This window comes from Mesoplodon densirostris, chromosome 7, assembly GCF_025265405.1.
Source record: "Mesoplodon densirostris isolate mMesDen1 chromosome 7, mMesDen1 primary haplotype, whole genome shotgun sequence".
Lineage (NCBI taxonomy): Eukaryota > Metazoa > Chordata > Mammalia > Artiodactyla > Ziphiidae > Mesoplodon > Mesoplodon densirostris.
In genome coordinates this window covers 45,893,041-45,908,804 of record NC_082667.1, presented here as the reverse complement: position 1 = coordinate 45,908,804, position 15,764 = coordinate 45,893,041, and the positions used below count along the sequence as shown (strand labels likewise).

The 15,764-nt window shown below is 40.9% G+C and overlaps 1 protein-coding gene across 1 annotated transcript in view; it reads right to left on the bottom strand.

Moving 5' to 3' along the window:
* Nucleotides 1-551: 551 nt before the first annotated feature.
* Nucleotides 552-15,764, bottom strand: part of RAB38 (RAB38, member RAS oncogene family) — a 69,016-nt gene continuing 53,803 nt past the window's right edge. Inside the window, exon 3 of the mRNA XM_060105044.1 lies at nt 552-704. Coding sequence (XP_059961027.1) covers nt 552-704 — 153 coding nt within the window. The remainder of the gene's footprint in view (nt 705-15,764) is intronic.

Here is a 15,764-nt window from a genome sequence, read left to right as displayed (position 1 = left end):
AGGGACAATAAAAGCAACAAAAGCACAGGAGGCCTGTGTACATGACTCTGAAGAGCTAAATCAGAGACAACTTTAGGTCTGTTGAGAATGGAGGTCATCTCTGGAGAAAATACTGTTTCTACTTAGTAGGCCTGTCAGACCAGCAGAGGATGTACTGAAATCTGAACAAAGACACCAGGGGGCAAAGTGAAAGCCAATGCTTAACTTGACAGCTAGCCTGTTCTTCTCCCCCTTCTCTTTCAGACCTGAGGCCTTGGCTGACTCAAAGAAGCAAATAACCGGGCTGACTCTGGCCCTGCACAATTATGGTCAGCTACAAGACAGAATTTTGTAACAGACTAAATATTTTAAAAGCTTGTAAACACTGTGCTGATGCTGAGAAAAACATGAAAAGAACATTTGCTATTTCTCTTAGAGGAAAGATACAGGCATAGATCTTTGGCTTGCCCCAGGTGTATCCCTCTCCTGATATTTGCCCAAAATGGTAGGAACTGAGACACAATTCACGAGATGATTGGATCACTTCCATCATATGCCAGCACAGGAGCCTACTAAGATTTAGCACAGCTGGAGCAGCTGACAACCCTGGGAGATGTGAGATGGGGCTTCACGATGTCAGGCTGAATGGATTCCATCAGGTCACACTCGTTCGCAAGTATATGTTTCACCAGGCATCTGGAAGCTTCATCAATGTTGATATTTTCCTAAGGGGAGAAAACAGCTCTTATGATTCAATATTCTACAATGATGCTATGGCAGAGATGTATATGAGACAAAAGGGCAGTATTTAAATATCTCTTCCTAAACCCTTTCTATTCCCTTCACTCTCATTTTTTACCTCTAAGAACTTTACTCTTTAGTCCTTCACAAAAGTAAAATATGTATTTGTTTTGTCACTTAGGAGGAATAGTGTTTGGTGGGTTCACTTAGTAGACTGAATTTAAATTAGAGGGCAATTTTCTTATTTTTACATACTCTTACATTATAGCATAATATTGTAGAAGACACAGTAAGTCTTCAATCTAAATTAGGTTCATAATTGCACTCTGCCACATACTACCTTTGTGACCTTGATATGAAATAGGAATAATAAGACACCTCTTGAAGCAGTCATTAGTGGTTTCACAAGTACTTCTGGCTCTCTGCCTTCCAGTCAAATGGTAGGAGTGCCCTGCTCTGACCTCTTTGAAGTTAGGCATGGACACGTGACTTTCATGGGACAATGAAACGGGAGGATAAATGATGTGTCTCACTTTCACTTTCGTGTAGAAGCAATAAGAGACAATGCTCAATTCACCATGTTCTTTTCTCCCTGCTTCTGCAAACATGGAAAGCACAGAGATGGAAATTCTCTTGGCCTAAGTCTATGAATGAGGTTCAAAAAGAGCCAAGTATCCTATGATGATTCATGAAGGATGAATGAGAATTATGACTTTAAGCCACTGAGATTTGGGGTTGTTCATTACGGTGACATTACTTAGACAATCCAGGTGGACATAACTCTTCAAAGAAAAATATGAAATCGACATATCAATCTAGTTTCAAGAATGAACTAAGCTTCAACTTGGAGAAAATATGGAGCAAACCTTTGAATCTAAAATATATTGTTTCATTCTTGGGAACCCATTCCATAGCAATAAAAGCATTTGTGCCTCAGGAAAGATGTACAAGAATGTTTATTGTAGAAATTTTCATAACCAATAAAAAAGAAAAAAGAAGAGAAAGAAAAGAGAAAAACTGGAAAACCTGAGGATGCTTATGAACAGGAATGGAATACACACAACATGGAATATTATGCAATAGCAGAACATGGATGAACCTTGAAAACATCATGCTAAGTGAAAGAAGCCAGTCATGAAGGACCACATATTGTACGATTCATTTACATGAAATGTCCCAAATAGGCAAATCCAAGGAGACAGAAAACAGATTGTTGGTGGTTGGCTAGGGCTGGGTGGGGAGAGTGATTGTAGAGAATTGGAATGATTGCTAGTGGATGCAGGGTGGGTGGTGTTTCTTTTTGGAGTGATGAAAATGTTCTAAAATTGGTTGTGGTGATGCTTGCACAACTCTGGATATACTAAAAACCACTGGAATTTACACCTTAAAGGGGTGAATTATACGGCATGTGAATTACATCTCAATAGCGTTATAGGAAAAGAATGAGATTACTGGGTCAAATATATATATATAGTTTATTCAGTAACTATAGATTAAGTTGCCTTTTCTCTGCTAGTCAGAAAACAGAAGTACAGAATATTTACTACTAATATACTAAACAAAAAACCTTGATCTCTTGTAAATTCAGATTTGACTGTCTTTATCACAATTTGTAGAATTTCTCTGATGTGTCTCCTTATATTCAATGGAAAGAGAGAAGGACACTTTTGTCAAATTGTTTTGCTCCAAGGCCTTGTTGTCCAATCTGAAGTATAACTACTTATACTTAATTTTTGTATGTATGTCAGCGTTGCTGATATATTTTGAGATCATTGCATGAAGTCATATTACATGGAAAATGTATTGCATGAAATCATATTACATGGAAAATGTAAGAGGTAGTGATGTTTCCCAAATGGTATCTATGGCTAATGCAATTAGGTGTAAATATTCATTAGCACATTTCCGATCATTCAAGCCCAACCCTGAGCTCACTTGCTACGAAAGCTTAAGGTAACTTTTCAAGTTCCAGAAACAACAAACCTCTCCCATTTACAGAGCCTTAATAAAGATTCCTCTGAGGGTTTCTAAATCTAAAACAAGGTGAAGTTCTGGTTGCTTTTTTGTTTGTTTGTGATGTTGTTGTTACTCGTTTTTATACCAGACCAGAATTCACATCTCTGAGCTTCCCTTTCCTCATCTATATGACGTTCTCGATGAGAATAGTTATCTAATAAAAAATTGCTTTTCTTTATGGGATGCAGGGGTTATTGGTGCTTTCACAGTGCTGGGCACTTCATATACATAATCTTATTTAAACCCATTTAAAGCCCTATAAGACAAGGATTAGTTTTTTGTTCTTATTTATTCTGTTGTTATTGTTGGGGTAGAGGTGAGCGTGACCTCTCTCCCTTCAGCTGAAGTATCTGCCTCATGCCATGGAAACCAGTCCATAGAGAGCAGCCATCCTTCTGCCCTCTTCCCATTGCTCATGCTCACCATGCCTTCTGTCACTCTTCTTCTTCCTAGTATCAGGCCCAGGGGTCACATTTAAACTACCTGCTCCCAGGAAGTAATCTGATGTAGGCAGAGTCTGGATCTTTGGGACAGACCCAGGTCAATGCTTGGATCTCGGGTCCAGCCACTTGTTTATGTGATCCGTTAGAAGCCTGGCCCATGGTCCTCCACTGCCTCTTATTCAAGGAAAGTGGGGAAGTGTAGCCTCACTTAGCCTCCCAGGCCTTGGCCTCTAGGACCAGCACATCTCACTAAAGAAGCTCTACATTTGGGTGGTCTGAAGGTGCTTTCCTAGCCATTAATAAACATATACTTTGATTCTCTTTTGGCTATTGCTTGTGTGTTGGGGAATGAGCAACAATATCCCACCCCAAATACCAAACACAGGATATCATCGTAGCTGTTTACAGGTAAGAAAACTTAAGTTTAGAGAGATTAAGAGACTTCCGCCACAAAAGCATGCAGCAGATGGGTTTGAGGGCCAGAACTCACACCCAGGTGTTTCTGACATCAAAGCCTGGCTCTTACCAAGCTATATTCCTTTTCAAGACTGTTTTGAAAATCAAGTGCAATAACAAATAAAAGTTCTTACTATAGGGTTAGACCCAGTGGGTGCAAAATAAATCTTAGTCCCCTTCTCTTTCATAAAGCAAGTTTTAAGCATCAAAAAGGGCCTTCCTTCACATACCAGTTAGATTTGACAGTAGTATATTTAATACCTCCACTCAAATATTAACATCATAGTTAAATAGGGTTTTCTTTCATTAATGTACAAATTGGCAAAATCTACTAACAAAGAGGGTGAAGTGTGGACAAATGAATGAAAATCCATTATCATTATGAGAAAAACAACTAAAACCTAAGCCCAATTAGTGGCAGCCTAGCAGGAGCATTTTAGTAAAAGATAAGATGATTCTGGTGAAATTGTGACCTTTAACCCACTGAGTAAGGCTGGCTGGTGTTAGGACTAAGGCAGGAGATTATGCAGGATGTGGTTCTGGACCAAGGAAACCATCAGAACCAAAGAGTGGCTGTACCTGCTTTTAGATTTTATATAGGAACAGGGTAGAAGTCCATGATGACTGAGTCACAGTCATTCAATTAATATTATTTAGAGTCCCACTAAGTATGAGGCATACAAAGATAAAGAGGTTAAAATAAGCTCTGTCCTTGACTGAGCTTATACTAGCAAGGTAAACAGCAGAGGTATAAGGTTGGAAAGGGCACCTGGAGCCAGGTTACTGTAGAGCCTTCAATGCTAAGTTGGCCAGATAGAGTCACTGAGGATTTTTTGCAACTGAAGTGTCAATAAACACAATCTGATACTAGACAAAACTATATGGACCCTTAGCACTCTTTTTAATTACTTAATCTTTCAGTGAGCACTTAGGAAATACCCATCATGTGCACCGTGGTGCTGGTTGCCATGGTATACCTATTTCAGATTGGAACCTTCAAGAGGAAGCCAGGAAAAGGAGCAAGTACTTATATTGATCACATGCTTTCTACAAAAGGGTACAATGTATAGTGTCTAGAGGACAGGTCTGAAGCCAAACTCTAATCTCAGCTCCCACTTTCTGCTTGTGTGACCTTGGGAAAACTGTTTCAACCACTCCACTCCACACCTTAATTTCCTCCTCTGTAAAAAGGGAATCAAGAGATCTACTTTATAGGCCATTTAAAGTTAATACATGTTAATATTTAGAACATGTGAGACACTTAGAACAGTGAAGGGGATAGGGCATACATTCAATAAATGTTATCCACATATTTTCCTCATTTAATTATCAGGAGAGCATGATAATGTGTGTATTCTATTCCTTCACTTTGCAGCTGAAGAAACATATTGAGTAGGCATAAGTGGCTGGTCCCAAGACACACACTGGTAAGTGGCAGGGCCAGGTGTGAGTCCAGGGAGAACAGTAAACACTAATATTTGCCGTGACCTTTACTATATACTCACTACAAAAAGGCAAGATGTATAGTGTTTAGGGCACATGCTTGGAGCCCCTTATCTCAAGTCCGCCTAAATATTTCCCCCAAATAAATAAAGGAACACAGCATGGGCAGGGTGTGTGTGTTTCCAGCATTAAAAGGGTAAGAAAGGGCTTCCCTGGTGGTGCAGTGGTTGAGAGTCCGCCTGCAATGCGGGGGACACGGGTTCGTGCCCCGGTCCGGGAAGATCCCACATACTGCGGAGCGGCTGGGCCTGTGAGCCATGGCCGCTGAGCCTGTGCGTCCAGAGCCTGTGCTCCGCAACAGGAGAGGCCACAACAGTGAGAGGCCCACGTACCGCAAAAAAAAAAAAAAAAAAAAAAAAAAAAAAAAAAAAATGGTAAGAAGTTGCAGTCAGGAGACTTCCGGGTAAGATGGCGGAAGAGTAAGACGCGGAGATCACCTTCCTCCCCACAGATACACCAGAAATACAGCTACACGTGCAACAACTCCTACAGAACAACTACTGAACGCTGGCAGAAGACCCCAGACCTCCCAAAAGGCAAGAAACTCCCCACATACCTGGGTAGGGCAAAGCAGAGAGATTCCCGCAGAGAGGAGCGGTGCCGAGCGGCACTCACCAGCCCGAGAGGCTTGTCTGCTCCCCCGCCAGGGCGGGCGGCGCTGGAGCTGAGGCTCGGGCTTCGGTCAGAGCGCAGGGAGAGGACTGGGACTGGCGGCGAGAACTCAGCCTGAAGGGGGCTAATGTGCCACAGCTAGCCGGGAGGGAGTCCGGGAAAACTCTGGAGCTGCCGAAGAGGCAGGAGACTTTTTCTTCCCTCTTGGTTTCCTGGTGCGCGAGGAGAGGGGATTAAGAGCGCCGCGTAAAGGAGCTCCAGAGACGGGCGCGAGTCGCGGCTGAAAGCGCGGAGCCCAGAGACGGGCGTGGGACGCTGGGGCTGCTGCTGCCGCTGCCAAGAAGCCTGTGTGCGAGCGCAGGACACTGTCCACACCGCCCTTCCGGGAGCCTGTGCAGCCTGCCACTGCCGGGGTCCCGGGATCCAGGGGCGGCTTCCCTGGGAGAACGCACGGCGCGCCTCGGGCTGGTGCAACATCACGCCGACCTCTACCGCTGCAGGCACGCCCCGCACTCCGTGCCCCTCCCTCCCGCCCGGCCTGAGTGAGCCAGAGTCCCCGAAGAGGCTGCTCCTTTAACCCTGTCCTGTCTGAGCGAAGAACAGACGCCCTCCGGCGACCTACACGCAGAGGCGGGGCCAAATCCAAAGCTGAGACCCAGGAGCTGTGAGAACAAAGAAGAGAAAGGGAAACCTCTCCCAGCAGCCTCAGAAGCAGCGGATTAAAGCTCCACAATCAACTGCATGTACCCTGCATCTGTGGAATACATGAATAGACAACAAATCATCCCAAATTGAGGAGCCAGGAGTCAGTGCTGTGCCTCTGAGGTGGGAGAGCCAACTTCAGGACACTGGTCCACAAGAGACCTCCCAGCTCCACATAATATCAAACGGCGAAAATCTTCCAGAGATCTCCATCTCAACACCAGCACCCAGCTTCACTCAACGACCAGCAAGCTACAGTGCTGGACACCCTATGCCAAACAACTAGCAAGACAGGAACACAACACCACCCATTAGCAGAGAGGCTGCCTCAAATCATAAAAAGTCCGCAAACACCCCAAAACACACCACCAGACGTGGACCTGCCCACCAGAAAGACAAGATCCAGCCTCATCCACCAGAACACAGGCAGTAGTCCCCTCCACCAAGAAGCCTACACAACCCACTAAACCAACCTTAGCCACTGGGGACAGACACCAAAAACAACGGGAACTACGAACCTGCAGCCTGCAAAGAGGAGACCCCAAACACAGTAACATAAGCAAAATGAGAAGACAGAAAAACACACAGCAGGAGAAGGAGCAAGATAAAAACCCACCAGACCTAACAAATGAAGAGGTAATAGGCAGTCTATCTGAAAAAGAATTCAGAATAATGATTGTAAAGATGATCCAAAATCTTGGAAATAGAATAGACAAAATGCAAGAAACAGTTAACAAGGACCTAGAAGAACTAAAGACGAATCAAGCATCGATTAAAAACACAATAAATGAAATAAAAAATACTCTAGATGGGATCAATAGCAGAATAACTGAGGCAGAAGAACGGATAAGTGAGGTGGAAGATAAAATAGTGGAAATAACTGCTGCACAGCAAAATAAAGAAAAAAGAATGAAAAGAACAGAGGACAGTCTCAGAGACCTCTGGGACAACATTAAACGCACCAACATTCGAATTATAGGGGTTCCAGAAGAAGAAGAGAAAAAGAAAGGGACTGAGAAAATATTTGAAGAGATTATAGTTGAAAACTTCCCTAATATGGGAAAGGAAATAGTTAATCAAGTCCAGGAGGCACAGAGAGTCCCATACAGAATAAATCCAAGGAGAAATACACCAAGACACATATTAATCAAACTGTCAAAAATTAAACACAAAGAAATCATATTAAAAGCAGCAAGGCAAAAACAACAAATAACACACAAGGGAATCCCCATCAGGATAACAGCTGATCTCTCAGCAGAAACTCTACAAGCCAGAAGGGAGTGGCAGGACATACTTAAAGTGATGAAGGAGAAAAACCTGCAACCAAGATTACTCTACCCAGCAAGGATCTCATTCAGATTTGATGGAGAAATTAAAACCTTTACAGACAAGCAAAAGCTGAGAGAGTTCAGCACCACCAAACCAGCTTTACAACAAATGCTAAAGGAACTTCTCTAGGCAAGAAACACAACAGAAGGAAAAGAACTACAATAACGAACCCAAAACAATTAAGAAAATGGGAATAGGAACATACATATCAATAATTACCTTAAATGTAAATGGACTAAATGCTCCCACCAAAAGACACAGACTGGCTGAATGGATACAAAAACAAGACCCATATATATGCTGTCTACAAGAGACCCACTTCAGACCTAGAGATACATACAGACTGAAAGTAAGGGGATGGAAAAAGATATTCCATGCAAATGGAAACCAAAAGAAAGCTGGAGTAGCAATTCTCATATCAGACAAAATAGACTTTAAAATAAAGACTACTAGAAGAGACAAAGAAGGACACTACATAATGATCAAGGGATCAATCCAAGAAGAAGATATAACAATTTTAAATATTTATGCACCAAACATAGGAGCACCTCAATACATAAGGGAAATATTAACAGCCATAAAAGGAGAAATCGACAGTAACACAATCATAGTAGGGGACTTTAACACCCCACTTTCACCAATGGACAGGTCATCCAAAATGAAAATAAATAAGGAAACACAAGCTTTAAATGATACATTAAACAAGATGGACTTAATTGATATTTATAGGACATTCCATCCAAAAACAACAGAATACACATTTTTCTCAAGTGCTCATGGAACATTCTCCAGGATAGATCATATCTTGGGTCACAAATCAAGCCTTGGTAAATTTAAGAAAATTGAAATTGTATCAAGTATCTTTTCCGACCACAATGCTATGAGACTAGATATCAATTACAGGAAAAAAGCTGTAAAACATACAAACACATGGAGGCTAAACAATACACTACTTAATAACGAAGTGATCACTGAAGAAATCAAAGAGGAAATTAAAAAATACCTAGAAACAAATGACAATGGAGACACGACGACCCAAAACCTATGGGATGCAGCAAAAGCAGTTCTAAGAGGGAAGTTTATGGCAATACAATCACACCTTAAGAAACAGGAAATATCTCAAATAAACAACCTAACCTTGCACCTAAAGCAATTAGAGAAAGAAGAACAAAAACATCCCAAAGTTAGCAGAAGGAAAGAAATCATAAAAATCAGATCAGAAATAAATGAAAAAGAAATGAAGGAAACGATAGCAAAGATCAATAAAACTAAAAGCTGGTTCTTTGAGAAGATAAACAAAATTGATAAACCATTAGCCAGACTCATCAAGAAAAAAAGGGAGAAGACTCAAATCAATAGAATTAGAAATGAAAAAGGAGAAGTAACAACTGACACTGCAGAAATACAAAAGATCATGAGAGATTACTATAAGCAACTCTATGCCAATAAAATGGACAACCTGGAAGAAATGGACAAATTCTTAGAAATGCACAACCTGCCAAGACTGACTCAGGAAGAAATAGAAAATATGAATAGACCAATCACAAGCACTGAAATTGAAACTGTGATTAAAAATCTTCCAACAAACAAAAGCCCAGGACCAGATGGCTTCACAGGCGAATTCTATCAAGCATTTAGAGAAGAGCTAACACCTATCCTTCTCAAACTCTTCCAAAATATAGCAGAGGGAGGAACACTCCCAAACTCATTCTACGAGGCCACCATCACCTTGATACCAAAACCAGACAAGGATGTCACAAAGAAAGAAAACTACAGGCCAATATCACTGATGAACATAGATGCAAAAATCCTCAACAAAATACTAGCAAACAGAATCCAACAGCACATTAAAAGGATCATACACCATGATCAAGTGGGGTTTATTCCAGGAATGCAAGGATTCTTCAATATACGCAAATCAATCAATGTGATACACCATATTAACAAGTTGAAGGAGAAAAACCATATGATCATCTCAATAGATGCAGAGAAAGCTTTTGACAAAATTCAACACCCATTTATGATAAAAACCCTGCAGAAAGTAGGCATAGAGGGAACTTTCCTCAACATAATAAAGGCCATATATGACAAACCCACAGCCAGCATCGTCCTCAATGGTGAAAAACTGAAACCATTTCCACTAAGATCAGGAACAAGACAAGGTTGCCCACTCTCACCACTCTTATTCAACATAGTTTTGGAAGTTTTAGCCACAGCAATCAGAGAAGAAAAGGAAATAAAAGGAATCCAAATGGGAAAAGAAGAAGTAAAGCTGTCACTGTTTGCAGATGACATGATACTATACATAGAGAATCCTAAAGATGCTACCAGAAAACTACTAGAGCTAATCAATGAATTTGGTAAAGTTGCAGGATACAAAATTAATGCACAGAAATCTCTGGCATTCCTATATACTAATGATGAAAAATCTGAAAGTGAAATCAAGGAAACACTCCCATTTACCATTGCAACAAAAAGAATAAAATATCTAGGAATAAACCTACCTAAGGAGACAAAAGACCTGTATGCAGAAAATTATAAGACACTGATGAAAGAAATTAAAGATGATACAAATAGATGGAGAGATGTACCATGTTCTTGGATTGGAAGAATCAACATTGTGAAAATGACTCTACTACCCAAAGCAATCTACAGATTCAATGCAATACCTATCAAACTACCAATGGCATTTTTCACAGAACTAGAACAAAAAATTTCACAATTTGTATGGAAACACAAAAGACCCCGAATAGCCAAAGCAATCTTGAGAACGAAAAATGGAGCTGGAGGAATCAGGCTCCCTGACTTCAGACTATACTACAAAGCTACAGTAATCAAGACAGTATGGTACTGGCACAAAAACAGAAAGATAGATCAATGGAACAGGATAGAAAGCCCAGAGATAAACCCACGGACATATGGTCACCTTATCTTTGATAAAGGAGGCAGGAATGTACAGTGGAGAAAGGACAGTCTCTTCAATAAGTGGTGCTGGGAAAACTGGACAGGGACATGTAAAAGTATGAGATTAGATCACTCCCTAACACCATACACAAAAATTAGCTCAAAATGGATTAAAGACCTAAATGTAAGGCCAGACACTATCAAACTCCTAGAGGAAAACATAGGCAGAACACTCTATGACATAAATCACAGCAAGATCCTTTTTGACCCATCTCCTAGAGAAATGGAAATAAAGACAAAAATAAACACATGGGACCTAATGAAACTTCAAAGCTTTTGCACAGCAAAGGAAACCATAAACAAGACCAAAAGACAACCCTCAGAATGGGAGAAAATATTTGCAAATGAAGCAACTGACAAAGGATTAATCTCCAAAATTTATAAGCAGCTCATGCAGCTCAATAGCAAAAAAACAAACAACCCAATCCAAAAATGGGCAGAAGACCTAAATAGACATTTCTCCACAGAAGATATACAGACAGCCAACAAACACATGAAAGGATGCTCAACATCTTTACTCATTAGAGAAATGCAAATCAAAACTACAATGAGATATCATCTCACACCAGTCAGAATGGCCATCATCAAAAAATCTAGAAACAATAAATGCTGGAGAGGGTGTGGAAAAAAGGGAACACTCTTGCACTGCTGGTGGGAATGTGAATTGGTACAGCCACTATGGAGAACAGTATGGAGGTTCCTTAAAAAACTACAAATAGAACTACCATATGACCCAGCAATCCCACTACTGGGCATATACCCTGAGAAAACCATAATTCAAAAAGAGACATGTACCAAAATGTTCATAGCAGCCCTATTTACAATAGCCCGGAGATGGAAACAACCTAAGTGTCCATCATCGGATGAATGGATAAAGAAGATGTGGCACATATATACAATGGAATATTACTCAGCCATAAAAAGAAATGAAATTGAGCTATTTGTAATGAGGTGGATGGACCTAGAGTCTGTCATACAGAGTGAAGTAAGTCAGAAAGAGAAAGACAAATACTGTATGCTGACACATATATATGGAATTTAAAAAAAAATGTCATCAAGAACATAGGGGTAAGACAGGAATAAAGACACAGACCTACTAGAGCATGGACTTGAGGATATGGGGAGGGGGAAGGGTAAGCTGTGACAAAGTGAAAGAGCGGCATGGACATATATACACTACCAAACGTAAGGTAGATAGCTAGTGGGAAGCAGCCGCATAGCACAGGGAGATCAGCTCGGTTCTTTGTGACCGCCTGGAGGGGTGGGATAGGGAGGGTGGGAGGGAGACGCAAAAGGGAGGGGATATGGGAACATATGTATATGTATAACTGATTAAATTTGTAAAATAAAAAAAAAAAAAAAGAAAAGAAAAAAAAAAAAGAAGTTGCAGTCAGGGCCTCAGGCAAGGCTACTGTGCATTGCTGGTCCTTCTGTCCTTCTGTACACCGCTGAAGTCACAGCCAAGACTTAGGCTAGGAGAAGGAATAGCAATAACTATTAATAACAGAACTAACGTCCCTCTCCCCTTCTGTGCAAAGTGAGCATGAATAATCAAACCCTGCTTGATAAAACTATAGGTTTGGACCTTTTGGGCAATTAGATTCCAATATAATTGATTGTCCTACTTGGCAGCCAAGCAGACACAGCCAAGCCCATATTTTCTAGGTGACTGTTAAGAAGCAGAGTTGCTGGTACAAGTGCAAAATACGACCTGGGTATTTTTATTGATGTTTATTCTAGAGAGCTATAACAACACCTCCAGGAGCATCTTTTGCTGTAAAGGTAAATCATACATCCTATGGCTTTCAAGACACGTACATTTAGACTGAATCTGACTGTGATTTATTTACATATTTGCAATATGACAAGATGGTCTATTGTGCTGACTACTTTAGGTTGATGTGTGCTCATCTTTATGTCTCTGCTCTGAATCTTTTAATTTATATCAGTAAGCATGCCTGAGAAATAAGCTTAAAATGCCTAACAAAGCATTTTAGTAAAAACAAATGGTAGTAACTACCAGAGTATTATTGTGTCTACTCCCGGCTGGGCATATAGCAGGTGCTTTACTTATGAGATATTGTTCACATCCAATCCTCACGAAAATCTATTTAAGAACTAACAGCCATATTTTAAAGGTAAGGAAACTTTAACCTTTAACAAGGTTGAGTAACTTAACCAGAGCAGAACAAGATCTTGGTCAATCTGTCATTCCAACCAAGAGCGCCCTAACTGCACTTTCTATTCTGCTCCCATACCTTACATGACCATACCTCCAAGGATCAAAACAGATATTAAAATAGTTTTATTTCTAAATCAGTAGTTCTCAGTCCTGGCTGCATATTCAAGTCACTTGGAGAGTTCAAAAAAATCTATTACCAGGACCCTCATCCCAGACATTGGTCTTGGATGAGGCCCAGCATAAGCATTTTTTAAAAGATCTTCCACTTCTTTAAAATGTACATCCAATAAAAAGAATGAAATAATGCCATTTGCAGCAACATGGATGGACCTAGAGATTGTCATACTGAGTGAAGCAAGTCAGACAGAGAAAGACAAATATCATGTGATATCACCTATATGTGGAATCTAAAAAAATGGTACAAATGAACTTATTTACAAAACAGGAATAGAGTCACAGATGTAGAAAACAATCTTACGGTTACCAGGGGGGAAAGGGGTGCCGAGGGATAAATTGGGAGATTGGGATTGACATATACACACTACTGTATATAACATAGATAACTATTAAGGACCTACTGTATAGCACAGGGAACTCTACTCAATACTATGACCTATATGGAAAATGTCTAAAGAAGAGTGAGTATGTGTATATGTATAACTGATTCACTGTGTTGTACAGCAGAAACTAACAGAACACTTTAAATCAACTATACTCCAAGAAAAATTTTTTAAAATGTGCATCCAGATTTGAGACACACTCATATAATTAAGAATGCCTTGAAAGATGCTCCTTTTTGTTTCAATTGTGAACTCTCCAGAAATAACATTTAATACAGTGATTTTAAGCTGTGGTGATTCTGATCTTCCCAGAGAAGAAGGCATATAAATCTATCTGAGGTCTTGTGTACGTGTCAGTTTTTTAATTAGCTCTTCAGAACATCTGTCTTGTGGCAAATTATTTAATCTCTGACCCCTGGTGCCAGACAGCAAAAACATCCTAGCAGAAAACCTTCACATCTGCCTAGTTAGAAGCTGGCAGAGCATTCATCCTCCCGTAATCTTTCCAAAGACATCAACCTCCAACATAACACCAAGTGTACCAGAAGCTCTGAGGTTAGGGCACTAAATTCTTCAGCGCTGTGAAATTTTAATTAGAGAAGGTGGCCCACTAGATAATAACACCGGTGTAAGAAGTCTCACACAGAACAGGTGTTTTGAAAATACTTTCTCTACGAAGATTCAGCACTCGTTTATGGAGCACATAAGTGCCAAACCTTTTGCTAGCTCTCATTTACTGTAGTTCAAGTCTAATGTGGGGCAAGCACAGTGAACACCTTTATTTTTGTCTGTATGGTACTTTTTTCCTCCCGTATCCCCCATATCACTCCTCCTTTCCTTTGGGTAACTGCTTCCTCCCATTGGCAATCATGAGTTTCTACTGGGGCTCCTCCAAACTGAGTCCTATATCTCAGACATTGTTCTCAGAAGTTGGCACTTCATTTAATCTTCAAAATAAAGCCAAGGTGGGAGGTACTGCCCTTATTTGACAGAACAGGAAAGTGAGGTTCAGAGAAGCTAATGACAGACTCAAGGTCTCAGTGAGAGTAAGGGGAAAAATAGGGCTCCCAATCCAATCCTCAAAGGTTCTATATTTTCTCTTCCTCTTCTCCTTGCTGATGTCTTAAGAGTCTCTGGCCAACAGTTGGTAAGTGCCCAAGCGAAGGTCTACCTAAATCCAGAGCCCATGGTTTTGCACTTTGTCACACTTCTCCATGAAAGGAAGACAGACATGGAGAGTGTGATTCAGACAAACCAGGTCCTAATCCTGTCCTATTATCTGAAAGCTACCAGACTTCAGTCTATCTAATGGGCACTAGGAAGGACAGATGGAGCCATATTGTCTCTGATTTCAATGCAGGATAGAGTCCCATTGTCAGCATGGAGATACGGGAAGGAAGAGGGAAGTTCACAAAATCAACTCCAAAGACTGTGTCGCTCTGACAATGCCTCCCCCATCCCCACCATCGCCCTAGCTCAGCCCCTGTCCTTTACACACTAGATGTCAAAGTCCATCTCACACCCTCTTTTCCCCCTCTTCTCTACAGTCCCAGGGCCACCTACCTTAAACCTCTCTTCCCTTATCTCCTCCTCACCACTCTAGCAGCATCTGGAACCCCACTTCAGCCATAGAGCATCTCCAAACTTAGAGAGAACCACCCAATATTAAAGAGGGAGGGAAATTAGACATCACTAATTCAACCTGCTATCTTTGATGCATCAGGAAATTAAGGCAACAGAGAAGGAAAGTGACTTGCCTAGCATCACATAGGCTACCTCTTAGTTCTTGCTGCTTGCACAATGCTTTGCTTCTAGAAACATTATCTCTTCTGAGTAGCCATCTCTCAGCACTCTGAAATGTATCTTCAGTGCTCCCTGGCACTTTGTACCCACCTGACACTTACCATTGACTCATAACTGCCTGTTGTCATTATGTTGGTGTTCCTGGTTCCCAGTACAGAGCCTAGTGTAATAAGAGAACTCTAAACAATGTTACCAAAATTAGCTGATACCTGTTGATAACTTTTTATAGGCCAGGTACCTTTTAAGTACTTTAACTGTATTAACTAAGTCAATCCTCATGAAAACTCAGGTGAAGAAACTGAGGTATAGAAAGGTTAAAATTTTTTCCCAGGGCTACACAGCCAGCAAGTCAAACTTTTGGCACCTGATTCTCTAGCCCATGCTCAGCCACTACTATGACCCCAGAAAGTTCCAGAACTCTTAAATGACAAAGCAAGACTCAAGCCCAGAGCCCCTGGTCTTATCCTACTGTGT